The sequence below is a fragment of the Ipomoea nil genome, unplaced genomic scaffold, assembly GCF_001879475.1.
Source record: "Ipomoea nil cultivar Tokyo-kokei standard unplaced genomic scaffold, Asagao_1.1 scaffold0317, whole genome shotgun sequence".
Taxonomy (NCBI): Eukaryota; Viridiplantae; Streptophyta; class Magnoliopsida; order Solanales; family Convolvulaceae; genus Ipomoea; species Ipomoea nil.
Window position 1 is genome coordinate 4,337,318 of NW_017616745.1, and position 17,480 is coordinate 4,354,797.

The 17,480-nt window shown below is 38.0% G+C and overlaps 2 protein-coding genes across 2 annotated transcripts in view; one reads left to right on the forward strand and one right to left on the reverse strand.

The window, feature by feature from the left end:
- Nucleotides 1-6,687, forward strand: part of LOC109170226 (putative receptor-like protein kinase At4g00960) — a 91,736-nt gene extending 85,049 nt beyond the window's left edge. Inside the window, exon 7 of the mRNA XM_019319241.1 lies at nt 6,285-6,687. Coding sequence (XP_019174786.1) covers nt 6,285-6,608 — 324 coding nt within the window. The 3' untranslated portion in view covers nt 6,609-6,687. The remainder of the gene's footprint in view (nt 1-6,284) is intronic.
- A 2,048-nt stretch (nt 6,688-8,735) lies between these two features.
- On the reverse strand, nt 8,736-9,581 carry LOC109166206 (anti-sigma-I factor RsgI2-like). The gene is made up of 2 exons (XM_019315109.1): nt 9,489-9,581; nt 8,736-9,038 (listed from the first exon to the last, which is right to left on the reverse strand). The coding sequence occupies exons 1-2, from the start codon at nt 9,579-9,581 to the stop codon at nt 8,736-8,738; spliced, it is 396 nt and encodes a 131-aa protein (XP_019170654.1).
- Between the last annotated feature and the right edge of the window lie 7,899 nt (nt 9,582-17,480).

Here is a 17,480-nt window from a genome sequence, read left to right on the forward strand (position 1 = left end):
GGAGGACCAAATTGGTTAAAAATTTTAAAGTTGAGAAATTTAGGGTGTGTTTGGTTCGCACATAGGAATCAGAATCGGAATGGGTATCAAATACTTGGTAATGGTAATGGGTTTTGGTGGAAGTATTTAACATGTTTGGTAATAGGGTGGAATGAGAATGGTTACTAATAGTAGTGCTTGAGAATGTATAAGGGAATGAAACCCTTATTTTATTTGGGTATGAGTTTTTCAATTGATGGGATATTCGAAACCCATAGTAGTGTTCTTAAAACCTATCAACCAAACAACAACAATCATTTTCATACTCATTCCTATGGGCAAAACCCACCAACCAAACTTAATTGGTTAAAAAAAATAGTCAAGGACCAAATTGATAATTTCGCTATAGTCAAATGACCATTTTGATAATTAACTCATTTAATTTATGCAACATTTATTTTCGAATTCTCTGACACGTTACCCCTTTCAAACGCATTATCAACAACTCCTATCGATATCATTTAATAGTTTTAATTTCCACCACAAATGAGCAAACAACCTCAAGTCTTCGTTTTTTAAACCGTGAACCACGCTTACGTTCTGAGACAGGCAATTTATATCTGTGCCAGGGCGCGCATTACATTGTACGTCCTGATACAAAATGACGTCGTTTTAAATAACTGTATAAAAAATACACATAATTGTATAAATAAATACACATAATTGTATAAAAAAAATATACATAGTTGTATAAACAAATACACATAATTGTATAAACAAATACACATAATCACGTCAACTCCCTATCGGGCCTCCCAAAACGACATCGTTTTGGGAGGCGCGGAGTGCACAGTGCTATGTGCGCCGTGGTGCAGGGTATAACGATTGTCTGAGACAGGGAACACGCAAAAAAAAAAAAAAAAAATCATGCCTAATCCTAAACCCACCAGACCTGTTCCTAGAGCCCACCGGTTAAATTTTGGCAAATTATACTGTGGCCGGCGGTCCACAATGCATTATGGTCCAGACATCAAATATACACTGCAGTTTTATTTCAACACAACTACAGTATCATTTTGATATAACTACACTTTCGTTTGACAATATACATTCAAATATGTGAAATTGTTATTCAGTTTCATTTTGTATACACTGTAATTTTAATTTCAACACAACTACAGTTTCATTTCAATTTAATTGCAGTTTCATTTGATAATAATATAATTAAAATAATACGTGAGACAATGTCAGTTTAGATACACTATAGTGTCTGTCGTTTTGGACCATAGTCCATAAAGATTTATGGACCGTGGTCCACAATATAATTGCTGTTAAATTTTAGTTTTTATATTAAATCCAGACCTTTCATCATTTTTGGGCTTTCTACATGGTCTCCAATTATGACTTTTAAGCCAGACAAGGAATAACTGGCAATTTATATCGTGCACCACGGCGGACATAGCAATCTGTGCCCATGCACAAAATGCGCGTGTTTCAATTGGTGACGTTACTCCGTCCGTCGAAACGGCCCAAACCTCATTATGTGTATTCAGTTAAAAGTTTCTGTGTATTGTGTTATGAGTTTCTGTGTATTCAGTTAAGAGTTTCTGTGTATTTAGTTAAGAGTTTCTGTGTATTCAGTTAAGAGTTACTGTGTATTTAGTTAAGAGTTTCTGTGTATTATGCATCATGTTAGATTGATTTCTACTACATAGACTCCCAAAATTCTACTCCCTCATTTGTACTCTCTAAGGTGGCAAATCAAGATTGGTTATTTTCATCATGTGGGTCTGAGAAAAATGTCTACATCAAGAGAATGTGAGAGGGAGTACAAGTTAGGAGTTTAAAATGAGAGTACACTAAATATTTTCCTATTAGATTATGTTTATTCAGTTATGAGTTTATGTGTATTCTATTATGAATTTATGTATATTCGAAATAGAATTTTTTTTTTTTAGACAATGCACCAAAACAACGTCGTTTTGGGTAGGGCAGGGCGCACAATGCATTGTGCGCCATGGTACACGATATAACGATTGGGAATCATCATTATAATAAGCTTCAGAGGCATATTATTGTGCAATTTTAAAAGGCTTAATGGTTTGCAGTTCTTTTAAAGGGACTTAGTTACATTTTTGCTTACACTGTAATGTCTTCATTAATTTTTTTTAAAATATTAAATAAATTACAAGGAAGCTAAGGGGGTGTATTCAATCTTGGCTTTCATAGAGTTTTGAATACTTTTACGAACTTTAAAAGTTTGGAGGTATTCAATTCAAACTTTTAAGGAGTCTTTAAAAGCTATGCGGTATTCAATCAATATTTTTAAAGAGTCTTTAAAAATCGGGCGGTATCTTTTTATAAACCGCTAATGCAATCTGCTGGTCAAACTCGCTAACACAATCCCCTATCCGTCAAAAAGTTATGAACTTTTGTAGACTTTTTAATTTTAAGACTTTTGTAGACTTTTCCTTCTTAAATATAAATAGTTGAAATCCAATCATCAACCCCAAGATTTCAAAATTTTCTTTCTACCAACTCTGAATGTTTTCTCTCTATTTAAACTCTATTTTTTCTCCCTATTTAAACTTTATAAACCTATCTAAATTCAATAAAATTATTTTTTTCTTCATTATCCTATATTTTCATCATACCTAAACTCTACTAATTTTTTTTCTCTTCTAAACTTTACAATCTTCCTCTAAAAATTCAAAATAATATTATTTTTACTTCATTATTGCTTGTTTATTTTTTTATTTTTATTCTTTTTATGTTTAGATTTGTAATTTTTTTTAATAACAGGTTACTACGAATAGCAAAGTTCGCAACAACAATTTGGAGCTGCAAGCAATAACATCTTGTTGTTGTTGCTCGCAGTCTCAAATTGCTATTATTGCAAGTAATAGTTCTTTGATTGATGTCTAGCAATATATCAAATATAATTTATATATATATATTATTAATTATTAATATTGTATTTTTTTATGCAACTTGTCATTATATTTTTAAATATTGTATTAGATCAATTCTTTTACTATAAATTTTAGTGTTCAATATTGTTATGAATTTTTAATTAAATAGTTTTTTTTTATTATTGATTCTTATTAATAATATATAAGTAATTAGCATATAAGTCTCAGCATACTATGAATAAAAATAATAATGTTGAGAATGTTGATGTGGGTGAAAAATTATATAATAATAAGAAAAATTTAATGATATATTATAATATATTTTGTAAGAAAATTATAAATGATAAGAATCGAAATCATTGAAAGTTTGTAAGGATGAATTCAATTTAGAATTTGAATGATTTTTGTACTTTTGAATTAAAAAGTTGATAAAAGTTTATGAATGTTTTTTATATAGACTTTTATAGAGTCTAAAAGTTTTAAAAAGTTTTGAATGACTCTATGAAAGTCAATCAAAGTTTATTAAAATCAATCATTTTAAAAATCTACAAAAGTCATGATTGAATACACCTTAAAATTTGACCAACCTAAAATCATGTCTACCCCTTCCTTCACGCTGTTCCTACAATACGACAATAAATCAAACGATCGACCATGCATCTTCTTCACCGGATATATGTTATTATTATTATTATTATTATTATTATTATTATTATTATTATTATTATATGTTGCTGAGATACCACAATACGATGATGATCATGATTTGGTTTTGCTTGTTGATGAGCCTCATCACCAAAGGTAGCTCTTTTCTTAGTAATCGATATTTCTGCCCAAATGAAACTACATACACTCCTAACAGCACCTATAAAGCCAACCTTCATTCCCTTCTCTCTAATCTTTATTCCAATGCCAACCGACACAATGGTTTCTACAACACCACAGTCGGCGGCAGCGGCTCCAACGACGACACCGTGTACGGCTTGTTCTTCTGCCGGGGGGACGTCTCCACTGAGGTTTGCCAAAACTGCATTGGAGATGCCCGTATAGAGATACTGGAGCTTTGCACAAATGGAACGACGGCTATAATTTGGTTCGATAAGTGTATGTTGCGTTACTCGGAGAAGTCCATGTTCGGGATATTAGACCAATCGACCAGGTTTACGATGAGAGACCCGGATAACAATACTGATCCAAATGCGTATATGCTATTGGTGGGAAACATGTTGGATCAGATAATGACTCGAGCATCCAGTGATTCCGATGAGAAATTTGCAGTGTTAGAAGCTAATTTTAGTGTTTTTGAGAAGGTGTACGCTCTTGGACAGTGTACCCCCGACCTTTCTAACGTTGACTGCCAGACATGCCTCAGAAGTTCTATTGCATTGCTGCCTATTTGGTGTTATGGAGCCATAGGTGGTAGAGCTGTGTACCCAAGCTGTAATGTTAGGTATGAGCTCTCCCCTTTCTACAATCTCTCTGCCTTGGAAGCACCCGCGGAGCCTCCTATCCCCCCGCCTCCTCCACCACTGACTATGCTTCCCAATTCCTCTAGTAGCAAAGGTAAACCTGAAGCTCATTCCTTAGCTAGCTTGTTTGAGTCTATGTAAGTCAGGATTAATTTCAGTTTTCAAGCTAAGGTAACCTGAAGCTCATTCCTTAGCTAGCTAGCTAGCTTGTTTGAGTCTATGTAAGTCAGGATTAATTTCAGTTTTCACGCTAAGGTAAATAAAAATTAAAGTTATGAGTAAGGTCGAATGGCTATATGCTCAACACGCCCCTCACACGTGGACCGTAATCGTTTATGGGTGGCGTTGAGATTTGAACCCAACCCATGACCTTTGGTATACCAAATTGAAGCCATGTGCTCCATCTCAACTAAAAGCCTAAGCTGATAGTTGGATTGCACATTAATGACTATATGCTCAACATTCTTTATATTCATGCAGGGAATAAAGGAAAATCTTCTGCAAAAGTTATAGCAGCCTCTGTAGTGTCAGCCACTGGGATAATATTACTCTTCGTTTTATGCTTCTATTTCTTGAAAATAAAAAGAGAAAAGAAGACCCATTCTCATGTGAAGGAGATAACAACTGGTAATATATATAAATATAACTAGCTGATTATCAATTGGGTTCGTCTATTGATCTGTTCTTGTTAGTAATATAATACAAATCTGTTTGTCATTTAATCTATATGTCATGTAGATATGACTGAGATTCCAACTGAGTCGGCACAATATGATTTTGGTACTATTGAAGCTATCACAAATTACTTTTCCCCCGATAATAAGATTGGTGAAGGTGGATATGGTGTTGTTTACAAGGTATAGTACATACAAATCCTGTCTTGTTTGCAAGATTAGCTAGACTTTGAGTTTAATTATATATTGTTTATTAGTACTGACTGTTGTATTGGTGGTACTCACGTTGTACTGCTCAGGGAAGGCTTCCCAACGGACAAGAGGTAGCAGTGAAGAGGCTATCAATGAGTTCAAGACAGGGAGCTGTTGAATTCAAGAATGAGGTTGCATTGGTTGCCAAGCTTCTGCATAGAAACTTAGTAAAGTTGCTGGGGTTTTGCTTGCATAGAGAGGAAAAGATACTCATCTATGAGTTTGTTCCCAACAAAAGTCTTGACTACTTTTTGTTTGGTTAGTATAAATTTTGAAGTTGAGAGATCATAATTAATAGTAACGTAATCTAACTTGAAGACTTGAATTTGTTAATTATTATGCAGATCCAGAGAAGAAGCAACTATTGAATTGGTCCACTCGTTTCAAGATTATTGTAGGAATAGCCCGTGGACTCTTTTACTTACATGAAGATTCACGTTTCAAAATTATACATCGTGATTTGAAAGCAAGCAACGTTCTATTAGACGAAGATATGAACTCAAAAATATCAGACTTTGGCTTGGCAAGGATTTTTATGGTTGATCAAACTCAGGGAAATACAAGTAAAATTATTGGAACATAGTAAGTTTAATTTTTAATTTTCAGAAGTGTATGAAATTTCTAATGTGGATAGCGTGCACTTAGATTTTATCATTTCAGTATCAATTCATCACGTGAGGAAGTACTATTCTTCATAAACACATATAAAACAACTAGAAGTCATTCTTGTTTGATTATATCATTTATTTATGTTATGGTTTTGCAGTGGTTACATGTCTCCCGAGTATGTTATGCATGGCTTGTTCTCTGTAAAGTCAGATGTTTTCAGTTTCGGAGTTCTACTTTTAGAGATTATTACGGGAAAGAGAAACAATTCTTCATCCATGCAATCAACTGGAGCTAAAGATCTTCTTAGCTATGTGAGTATATTAGAAAATCCATATCAAAAAACTAAATAAGAATCACATATTCACATTATAAACTAATTAACGTTGCAGGCTTGGAAACATTGGAGGGAAGACAGAGCATTAGAGATAGTGGATCAAAGTCTCGGAGGATTGTATTCGAGAAATGAAGTGATCCAATGTATCAATGTTGGGTTGTTGTGTGTCCAAGAGGAGGTGGATGAAAGGCCAACAATGGCGAATGTTGTGCTGATGCTCAATAGTTTTTCTGCATCAATGAAGACACCTAATCCACCTGCATTTTTCAACGGTGGAATTGAGAAGATTTCGGCCAGACAAGAAGCGGATCAGTCTAAAAGCAAGTCACAGCCATTGTCTGTGAATGAAATTTCCACTTCAGAGTTGTATCCAAGATAGTTATAAGCAAAACGAAAATACTTGGTGGACTCTACCCAAAGTCCCAAAGATGTGTTGTAATTGTGTAAGGTTTTTTTTTTTTCAATGATGGAATTGAGATGATTTCAGCAGGACAAGAGGCGGATCAGTCTAGAAGCAAGTCACTACCATTGTCTGCCAATGAAGTTTCTACTTCAGAGCTGTATCCAAGATAGTTATAAGCAAAAAAAATATAATCCTTCCAACAATAATGTTAGTGTCAATGTCTCCCTAAGATGTGTAATTGTCTAAGGTAGCGGGACCTTTTATTTACAAGTCTTCTGTCTTTCAGTTGAAAATTCAGCATGAATGATATTGTTTGTTTTGTCCCTATGAGATTTGTTTTTGGCACTCAGTCAAAAGAAATAAACCTGCATTTTCAAATTTGAAATTTTTGCATGGATTGGATTACCATGTGTATGTTTTATTTTGTACTTTATTATTTTTATTAGGGAAAATTGTAAAAAAGTCCCTCTATAATATGTCAATTATCAATGTCACTCCTGAATTATAAGTGGTGTAAATTTTGTCCCTCAATTATCAAAACGATGCACATATAGCCCCTCCCGTAACGGACATGTGGTTCCCCGTTAGTGTATGACACCGTTAAGTCGGAGTAAATATGTAATTTAGTTGTTTTTTCCCTCCCTCGATTCGAAGTACCAGTGATGGACAGCGGTGGGGAACCACAGGTCCGTTACGGGAGGGGCTATATGTGCATCATTTTGATAACTGAGGGGCAACATTTACACCACTCATAATTCAGGGGTGACATTGATAATTGGCATATTATAGAGGGGCATTTTTTACAATTTTCCCTTTTTATTATCATACTAAGCATTTTGACCCTCTTTTCGGATGCATGTTTTCCTAATTTTATTTCCTGACCAGTCGGGTACTGTATTTAAAAATAATTTTTAAATTTATTTTAATAATTTCAAATAAAATAATTGTTTTCAAAAAAAATAAAATAATTATTTTAAATTTTTTTTTTAAAAAAAAAGTCTGGCCAAAAACGAAGGGGACCCCTTCATCTCCAGCCCTTCGTCTCTGTTGCTAGCCGGAGACGAAGGGGTCCGACCGCATAGGACACATCTGGCCTAGTGATGACAAGTTATTGCAACAAGCCAAGGAGACGCCAAAACTGAGTGACATCACCCAGCACAGTACCAGATTGCGCAAGAAGCAGTTTGTCCGTGGTAACCAATGGTGTTGAAACAGCCATTGCAGCATCCATCTTGAACCAGAACAGAATATCCGTGATACTGACTTTGAGACAGGAACACACCACCAGGCGTTGGACCGACCTCAATACCCAAGAAATGATGCAAAGAACCAAGATCTTTAAGAACAAACTGAGCGGATAACGTGTAAACAAACCGATCGAACCAAGCAGCATCTTTAGCTGTTAGGATAATATCATCCACATACATCAGGAAATAGATAATGATGTTACTGGGCAGAATAAATAAATAAGGAGGCATCTGCTTGTGACTTCAAAAAACCACAATGCAATAAAAACTGTGAGAGCTCCAAGTACCACGCCCTAGGTGCCTGCTTAAGACCGTATAAAGCTTTAGTCAGCTTGCAAACATGGGATGGGAACGAAGGATCCACAAAACCCTGTGGCAACTCCATGAACACTTCCTCATGCAATGTCCCATGAAGGAACACATTATTAATATCTAACTGACGCAAGGATTAGCGGTTACTCAAGGCAATAGTCAAAACCACACGGATGGTCACTGGTTTCATGACTAGGCTATATGTTTCAAAATAATCCCAGCCAGCAGTCTGCAAAAACCCTTTAGCGACAAGCTGTGCTTTATACCGATCCATCGACCCATCCGGTTTGCGCTTGACACGATAGACCCACTTGCAGCCAATCGGGACAGCTGCTTCGCGGGGAACCAATTGCCACGTTTTGTTACGTTGGAGCGCTTCAAACTCCTCATCCATCACTTTCCTCCACCGAGCGCCTTTAAGAGCCTGGGCGACGGTAGAAGGTTCTAAAGTGGGAGGCAAGGGATGTGACGTGATTTGGTTAATGACATAATCAAAATATCTAGGATTAGGACGACGCTCCCAGGAAGAACAACGTAGATTATTCTATTGCTGAGAAATTTCGGAGGTGGTGACGGGCTGGGAGTCAGACACGGATTGGCCTACATGTTGGCCACTTTGTGGAATAGTAGGGGACGACGAAGTGGACGCAGTTGACGGTATTGGAATTGGAGTTGGAATTGGAGTTGGAACTGGAGTTGGAACTAGAGTTGGAACTGGAGTCGGAACTGGAGTTGCAACACCCACCAGAGTAGGTTGTCGGTAGTCAACTATGTTAGAGAGAGACGTACCTGGAGAAGCCACAAAGGTCGGCGTGGGTGATTGCACAGCCGGGGGAATGATCTCGACCTGTGTAGACAAAGAGGATGATTTTAACAAAATATTGCATAATTCGGAACCATGCAAATCAAATGGTGAGCTGCTAGACGCTTTTTGCAAATCGTTATAAGGAAATACACGAGGCAAAAGTCTAACATGCCTGTTGGTTTTCACAGCCTCGATGGCCGTTCGGCAGGCCAACACTACCGAAAGATGTGTTTACGAGATGATGAAAACAAGAGATAGAATATCTAAAAGAAAGAGAGAATAATGCGATAAAGGGTTTGCCCTTCAGAGTGCCGATCCGATACATGGTGATCCCGGAGGAATATTTATACATGAGCACGAGGCTCGTATATGGTAAGTATAGTTGACGTAACGTCAAGCCTAGAGACGGGTAGGGCTGACGTAAGGCTGATGCAGCCATCTACTTATTACCATAAACCGTCTAGACTAATTAAGGAAGCTACTTAAACAGACAGAGACTGCTTCCGTAGAATCTGCTGATATTCGTTTCTGGGTATGCGCCCAGTCAGGAATGCCTGGCCGCCATGGAGTATCTTCTGGGGTCATCGCATCCAGGCGAGGACACTCCACCTACGTAGCTTGGTCTCTCGGTCGGGTTCAAAGTGGTGCCTGGTCGGGGACACACCGCCCTCGCAGCCTGGTCGTCCATCTGAATCCGCTAGGGTATTCAGCCGGAGACACGCCGACTACTGAGGCTGGTCCCCCAACCGAGCCTCGTCCGAGAGCCCGTCCGGGGACACACCGACTGCTGAGATTGGTTGCTGAAAGATGAGCAGCTGCCGCCGTCGGACGTCTTGTATAATGGTCGGGAAGGGTCCCAGGAATCCCCTTCACGCTAAGTATTGAACAATACTTTGACCCGACTGCCTTGCCTGACCTTCCCGTCCAGGCGGCTAATCTGGGGTATCTATCAATGCCTAGATACATAAATACGATTGGAATTAGGATCCAGACATTTATAACCCGATTGAGTGTTGGAGTAGCCAAGAAAGACACACGGGCGTGACTTCGACTATAGCTTCTTGGTGTTATAAGGACGCACCCACGAGAAACATAAGCAGCCAAAAGGTTGTAACTTACTATAGTTAGGCGACTGATGAAACAGGACATAAACCGAAGACTGATTACCTAAGACCGGTGTGGGGAGTCGGTTGATGAGGTAGAAGGCCGCCTGAAAGGCATAGGTCCAGTACGAGGACGACAGGGATATAATGTGGAGTGAAGGAGGGCCAAACCGGTTTCAACAACATGCATGCATGTGTCGTCGCTCTGCGACACCATTATGCTCAGGAGTGTGTGGTGGGATGGTGAAATGAGAAATACCATGAGTGTTCAGAAACGGTATAAGTTTTACAAATTCTCCCCCATTATCTGAGTAAATAGAAATAATCGGAAAGCCAAAGAATTTTTTCACTAATTGTTTGAACTGAGTAATTATTGTAAAAACATCTGACTTACGCTTCATGGGGTATAGTCAAATGTATTTCGAAAAGTGGTCTACAAATATTAAATAATAGTAAAACTCATCAATAGACTTTCCAGTAGGCCCCCATACATCGGTATAGATTAACTGCAGAGGTTTAGTGCTAACAAGGGTATTTTTTGTGAAGGGCAATTTATGGCTTTTATGAATATTGCAGGAAGAGCAGTAGAATTGTCGCGGAGACGACATAGAGACTGGAACATTACAACGTTGCAACACCTTATTAGACGGATGGCCAAGCTGTTGGTGCCACTGAGACAGAGAGGACAACTGCGTAGCATGTACTGTTGGGTGAGAAGCAACTGGTCCATAGTAGACACCCTTATGGTTCACTCCCCGCAGTAGAGAAATCCTCGTTCGAAGATCCTTGACAATAAAATGAGAATAAAAAAATTCAACAGACACGCGATTAGTCCTACATTTTTAAACTTTACAGATGTAATTACATAGCACTTTAATAAAAAATATTACATTAATATGTATTTGAGACAAGTTATTAAATTACATTATTGACCTTATTCTTAACGGTAGGTTAACGGAAATTTTAACGGAGAATCAATATTGGCAATCAAATTAAAGTCGAGGATGTAATATGGCAAAATTAAAAGAGTAGGAGTAAATGTGGCAACGCCACAATAGTCGAGGACTAAAAATGGAATTTACTCTTTATTCATTTTAATAATTTGAGTATATTTATTATGTCAATATAAGTAAATTTTAGAGTAAATAGTAAGGTATGTGTAATTTTTTTTTTTTTTTTTTGAGTGACGATGAAAATTTGTAGCCACTAACGATATAAAAGCTATCGGAATAATTATAAAAAGTAGTTTTGTATTGTTAAGAGTCTTAATACAAAGTTTTAGAGTGTGTCTGATGAAAAGGTTGAAGCTACATTGAAGGTGAAGAAACAGAGGGAATGTGATTGGAAGAAGAGAGAAGTGTGTAATCTGGAATGAAGTCTCACAGTACATTTAGAGCCAAGAGCTCCTTTTATTACAACAAAGGCAAAAGAAACGGTTATAACTAATTGTGATGGAAAAGACAAAAAAACCCCTGAAGGGAAAAGCTTAAGAAAAAACAGCAGCAGCTCTCAGCTCTTTTCTTCATCAACTCAAGTCACTTCATCACCCCCCCTTAAGCTGGAGCGTGAATATCATGAAGGCCTAGCTTACCATGGAAATCTTCAAACAACATCTTAGGCAAGGCTTTAGTAAATCCATCTGCAAGCTGCTGTTGTGAGGTAACACTCATCAACTTGATCACCCTTTCATTCACTTTTTGTCTCACCACATGGCAGTCGATCTCAATATGCTTTGTTTGCTCATGGAAGACATAATTTTCACCTATAGCAATGGCAGATTTGTTATCACAAAAAACATGAATAGGACTGTTAGTGTTCACTCCTAAATCAGCCAACAAGTACACAAGCCATTGAATCTCACAAACTGTTGAAGCCAAAGCTCTATATTCAGCCTCCGATGAAGATCTTGAAACAGTAGCTTGCTTTTTAGTTTTCCAGGAAATAAGAGAATCCCCAAGGTAGATGCAATACCCTGTAAGAGATTTTCTGCTTTCAGCACATGTGGCCCAATCTGAATCAGAAAATCCTTTGAGCTGAATCTGAGACTTTGAAGGATAAAACAAGCCTTTTCCTGGGGACCCTTTAAGGTACCTTAGTACTCTATGAGCTGCACTGAGATGAACATCCTTGGGTTTATCAACAAACTGGCTCAACTGTTGCACAGAATAAGAAATGCCAGGCCTAGTGTTGGTTAAGTACAAAAGTTTGCCAACTAGTTTTCTGTAAACTTCAGGATTGGCAAGTGTTTCTCCCTCAGTGCTGATGAGTTTCTGTCCTGCCACACAAGGTGTTCTGGCAGGTTTAGAATCTAGGAAACCATTTTCCTCAAGGATCTCTAAGGTGTACTTCCTTTGGCACAAGTTGAGACCACTGGAAGTTCTTAGAGTTTCAATCCCCAAGAAATAACTCAGTTTGCCAAGATCCTTTATCTTAAAAGATGCATCCAACTTCTGCTTCAGTGCCTGTATCTGATTAGGATTTGTGTCTGCCACAAGTATATCATCAACATATACAAGTAAAGCCAAATAAGAATCATGAGAAGTTTTAGTGAAAAGTGAGGGATCAGCTGTGGATTGCTGGAAACCATCACTCAGAAGAGCTTTTGTGAGATTAATGTTCCATTGTCTACTGGCTTGTCTTAGGCCATACAAAGACCTGAGCAACTTGCAAACTTGTTTGGGCTTATCACTTTCAAAACCTGGGGGTAATAGCATGTAAACTTCTTCATCCAAGTCCCCATGTAGGAATGCATTGTTGATGTCAAGCTGTTGGATGTCCCACCCTTTAGCAACAGCCACTGCTAAGAATGTCTTAATGGTGGTCATTCTAGCCACAGGTGAGAAAGTTTCAAGGTAGTCAATGCCCAACTGTTGGGTGTATCCCTTTGCAACCAACCTTGCCTTATACCTTTCTATAGAACCATCAGCCTTATGTTTGATCTTATACACCCATCTACATCCAATTGGTGTTTTCCCTTGAGGCAAGTCCACCAAGGTCCATGTATTATTGTGAATCAGGGCTTCTATTTCTGATTGCATAGCCTTTCTCCAAGGTTCAAGTTGTACTGCCTCACTGTAGGACTGTGGTTCTTGTGTGGCAGAAATAGCTGAAATGCAACACTTATAGTTATGAGGCAAATTGTCATAAGAAACAAAATTCCTAATGGGATGAGGAGATGTCCTTGTTCTTGGTTCATTTCCCACCATGGTGTGACAATAATAATCATGCAACTTTGCAGGAACTCTCCTCTGCCTATCTGTTCTTCTGGGCTGCAATTGCTCAACAGAATACTGTGGAGGACTTACATTTGTATTTGCCTCATCATATGTTTCATTGACCATCTCAGTAGGTGCATGAGCTGTGGACTCAGAACTCTCAGTACCAAGCTGTTCATCACTGTATCTGTCACCAGCATTATTGTTCAAATATTCTGAGTCATTGTTCACAAAGTCTTCTGTAAGGTGTCTAGAGCTAGTAGGCCTCCCTTGGAGATTAAACTCTGAGTCAAGAGAAGTGGGGACAAGGGGCAATGAAGGAGCAAATATCTCACCCTTATCAGGCTCAGCAGCAATTTCCAGAACCTGTTTCTTAAAAGGGTAAGTTTGCTCATAAAACTTAACATCCCTGGATATGAATACAACCTTATCATTGAGGTCATAGAGAATGTAACCTTTGACATCAGCTGGAAAGCCTAGGAAGACACACTTTCTAGCCCTAGATTGCATTTTGGTCCTCCCTGATGAGACAGTGGCACCAAAACACAAACATCCAAAAGATCTCATCTGTTGGTAGTCTATCTGTTTTCCAGTTAAAACTTCAAAAGGTGTGTTTCCATCAATCACTTCAGTAGGCAATCTATTAATGAGGTAGGATGCATGCAACACACAGTGGCCCCAAAATTTGTCAAGCAGCCCAGAATGAAACTTTATAGACCTAGCCACATTTAAAACATGCTGATGTTTCCTTTCTGCCACTCCATTTTGTTGGGGTGTATATACACATGATTTCTGGTGGATGATACCCTTTTCATTGAGGAAGTCATCCATAAAGAACTCAGTTCCATTATCTGTTCTTATTTTCTTGATTTTAGTGGCAAATTGAGTATACACATAGTTGTAGAAGGCCTGAAACTTAGACTTAACTTCTGTTTTATTTTTTAGCAAATGCAGCCAAGTGAATCTACTATGATCATCAATGATAGTAAGAAAATAATGTTCCCCTTTCAAAGAAGCAACAGAGAAAGGCCCCCATACATCCATATGCAATAAATCAAAAACTTTCTCAGCTCTAGAACTGCTAACTGGAAAGGATGACCTCTTATGTTTTCCAAAATGGCAAGCATCACATACAAATTCAGACTGTTTATTAATGAAAACAGGTTTTATTCCATTCAACAAGGGAATTTTGGTAATAGGATAATGTCCTAGTCTATTATGCCAAATCTCAATGGTTAAATTGTTGCACTGACTCTCAGTGTTCTCAACAGCAACTTGAATTCTTTTCTTCATGGGAGGACTACTGATTAAGTACAACCCATCCTTTTGTCTAGCAAAACCATCCACCATTCCAAGTAGTCCCTGAACAGCACATGAATCAGGCCCTATGACAAGCTTACAATCTGATTGTTTAGTCAACTTGCTAACAGAAACAATGTTGAAGGCAAATGAGGGAATAAACAGCACATTCTGAAGCAATATGTTTTCATCAAGTCTGATTTGTCCTATGTGAGTGACTTTTACTGTCTCACCATTTGGAAGTTTGACAGATATTCCATAAACTCTATGACAGTTCTCAAAATAATCTAGGGAGCAAGTAATGTGATCTGTAGCTCCTGAGTCTAGAATCCACATAATGCTTGAGTTTAAAACAGCACCTACATGAGAATTAAAATGGAGATTACCTCCATCATGCATTCCACTTGATTCTCTGAATTCTGATCTGATTCCAGGTGTGGTCACTGTCACAGCAGCAGTATTTGAAGCCTGATCCCCTTTGTTCTGATTCTGCAAAAGAGATAAAAGTTTTTGAAATTGATCATGAGAAATACCAATATCTCCCACTTGGCTCACAGAGGCACTTGAAGCATTTGAGGTCTGTTGCATTCCCTGAAACTATTTGTTCTTGGACTTATAGCCTTGCACCCATCCAGGAGGGAAACCATGCTTTTTGTAACATTTTTCAATGGTATGACCAGTCATACCACAATAGGTACACTTAGGTGTATTCTTCCCACTGTTATTAAAGAACTTCTTCTTATTGTTGAAAGTAGTAGCTGCTGCAACAGATTGTTCTTCATCTGCTTGGTTTTGGACAGCATTGGACTGACTGATATCATTGCACTTTTGATTGATTGCCCCTCTGATTTTCCTTTCCATCTTCAATGTCATATTGAGCACCTTCTCTAGTTCCGGAATTGGATCCATAACTAGAACTCCAGCCTTAATACTATCATACTCTTCGTTTAGGCCTTCTAGAAACCTGATTATCTGATCTTCTTCTTTCTGTTTTTGCATCCTGCTCATTAAAGTACATGAACACCTCGGCTCACATTCACACAGCAACAAAGGCCTGAGAGAACTCATTTGCTGCCATAAGGCATTACACTTAGTAAAATATTCATTCACGGACATGTTGCCTTGGACGTTCTTAAAAATCTCACTCTGAATTTCCGAAATTCTGTGTGAATCCGATTGCGAATACCTCTTCTGGAGTGCCTTCCAAATATCAGAAGCTTTGTCGAAATACATAATGCTGTCCGCGATGCTAGGATTCACTGATTTCAAAATCCACGAGCACACAATACGATTGCACCTCCTCCATGAGGTAATTCTGGAATCGGATTCATTAGGGATTGGAATCTCTCCTGTAACAAAACCAAGCTTATTCTTCACTTCCAGAGCAATTCTCATTGCCCTACTCCAAGAGGCGTAATTCAATTCAGTTAACGGCGGCGAAACCAGGCTCAAATTTGGATTCTCCGTTGCGTGCAGATATAGGGGATCATCAAATTCCTCGCCGCGTTGATTTGGACTTGCGGTCGTCTGGTTCGGAGAACTTCCTGCGTTCTCCATCGATCGGTCGTTTCCAGCGGCATTAGTTTCCACCACTGCGGCGTAGCTCCGGCGTAGCTCTGATACCATGATGAAAAGGTTGAAGCTACATTGAAGGTGAAGAAACAGAGAGAATGTGATTGGAAGAAGAGAGAAGTGTGTAATCTGGAATGAAGTCTCACAGTACATTTAGAGCCAAGAGCTCCTTTTATTACAACAAAGGCAAAAGAAACGGTTATAACTAATTGTGATGGAAAAGACAAAAAAACCCCTGAAGGGAAAAGCTTAAGAAAAAACAGCAGCAGCTCTCAGCTCTTTTCTTCATCAACTCAAGTCACTTCATCAGTGTCCCTCAATTGTAACATGAGGTCAGTCTTTATACTAATTGTACTGTTGAAAACAGGTTGCAACTAACCGTATGACCTTGAGTGTTGCAAATTTGGCACCGCGACACATAAGGTCGATCGCCACACTGCCTATGTCCACGGCCGCGACGGGCACCACAACCCTGCAATGACTGCTGGCCACCAAATCTGCCACCACGTTGCGCTGCCATCGCCGTAGGACCGGTGGAGCTGCCTCCGAGAGCTCCATCATCAGCACAAATGAACTCTTGGGAAACAAAAAAGTAGAGTTCTAATAATTACACTTGACACGTGCACATTATAAATCTTAGAAATTAAGATACATTATAAATGTATCATTACAAAATTACTCAATTATAAATAAATATTATAGTTTGATAACATACACAAATTAACGTACACTATAAATCTCTCTTTTAACATTTTTTTTGGGCACAAATTCATGAATGAGTTTATTTTCTTCTCCTTCATTGTAAAATCTCAAAAGTCTAAAACCAAATTTCTATGTCAAAACTTGGCAACTACATCAGATTAACCTCATTCCTGAACTCTTGAATTATAACTCTCCAAGAATGATTCATTTGTACGTGCGGTAAAGTTATAAACTATTATTGATTTGACAAATTAAATTCAAATTTCATAATCGCAAATTAAAGAAAGATAGATTGAATTATATATAAGTATAAACAATAAACCAATCTTGAAAGAAATGGGTCCCACTAACTTAGAAAGTTTGAAGGAAGACTTTGTCGTTAAACAAGTACCCCATCTTTAGGAAGACTTTGACATTGACACTGACAATAGCGTTGATTTGGTGTACAACAAATCAATCAGGAAAGAACTATTTCAGTCGATTCCTTGAATAGCTTAAGTGGTCGATCACTTAATTTAATATTTATATTTTGATAAAAAGGTGGAGATGGATTCTTTATGACTTGCGATTTATCTCTTCTAACCACTCTTGAG

Coding starts and splice junctions, on each gene's coding strand:
- LOC109166206 (XM_019315109.1), bottom strand. CDS start 9,581: ATGACCCCAGAAGATACTCCATGGCGGCCAGGCATTCCTGACTGGGCG. Junction 9,039..9,488: donor ATTCTACGGAAGCAGTCTCT/GTCTGTTTAAGT, acceptor TTGTCTACACAG/GTCGAGATCATTCCCCCGGC.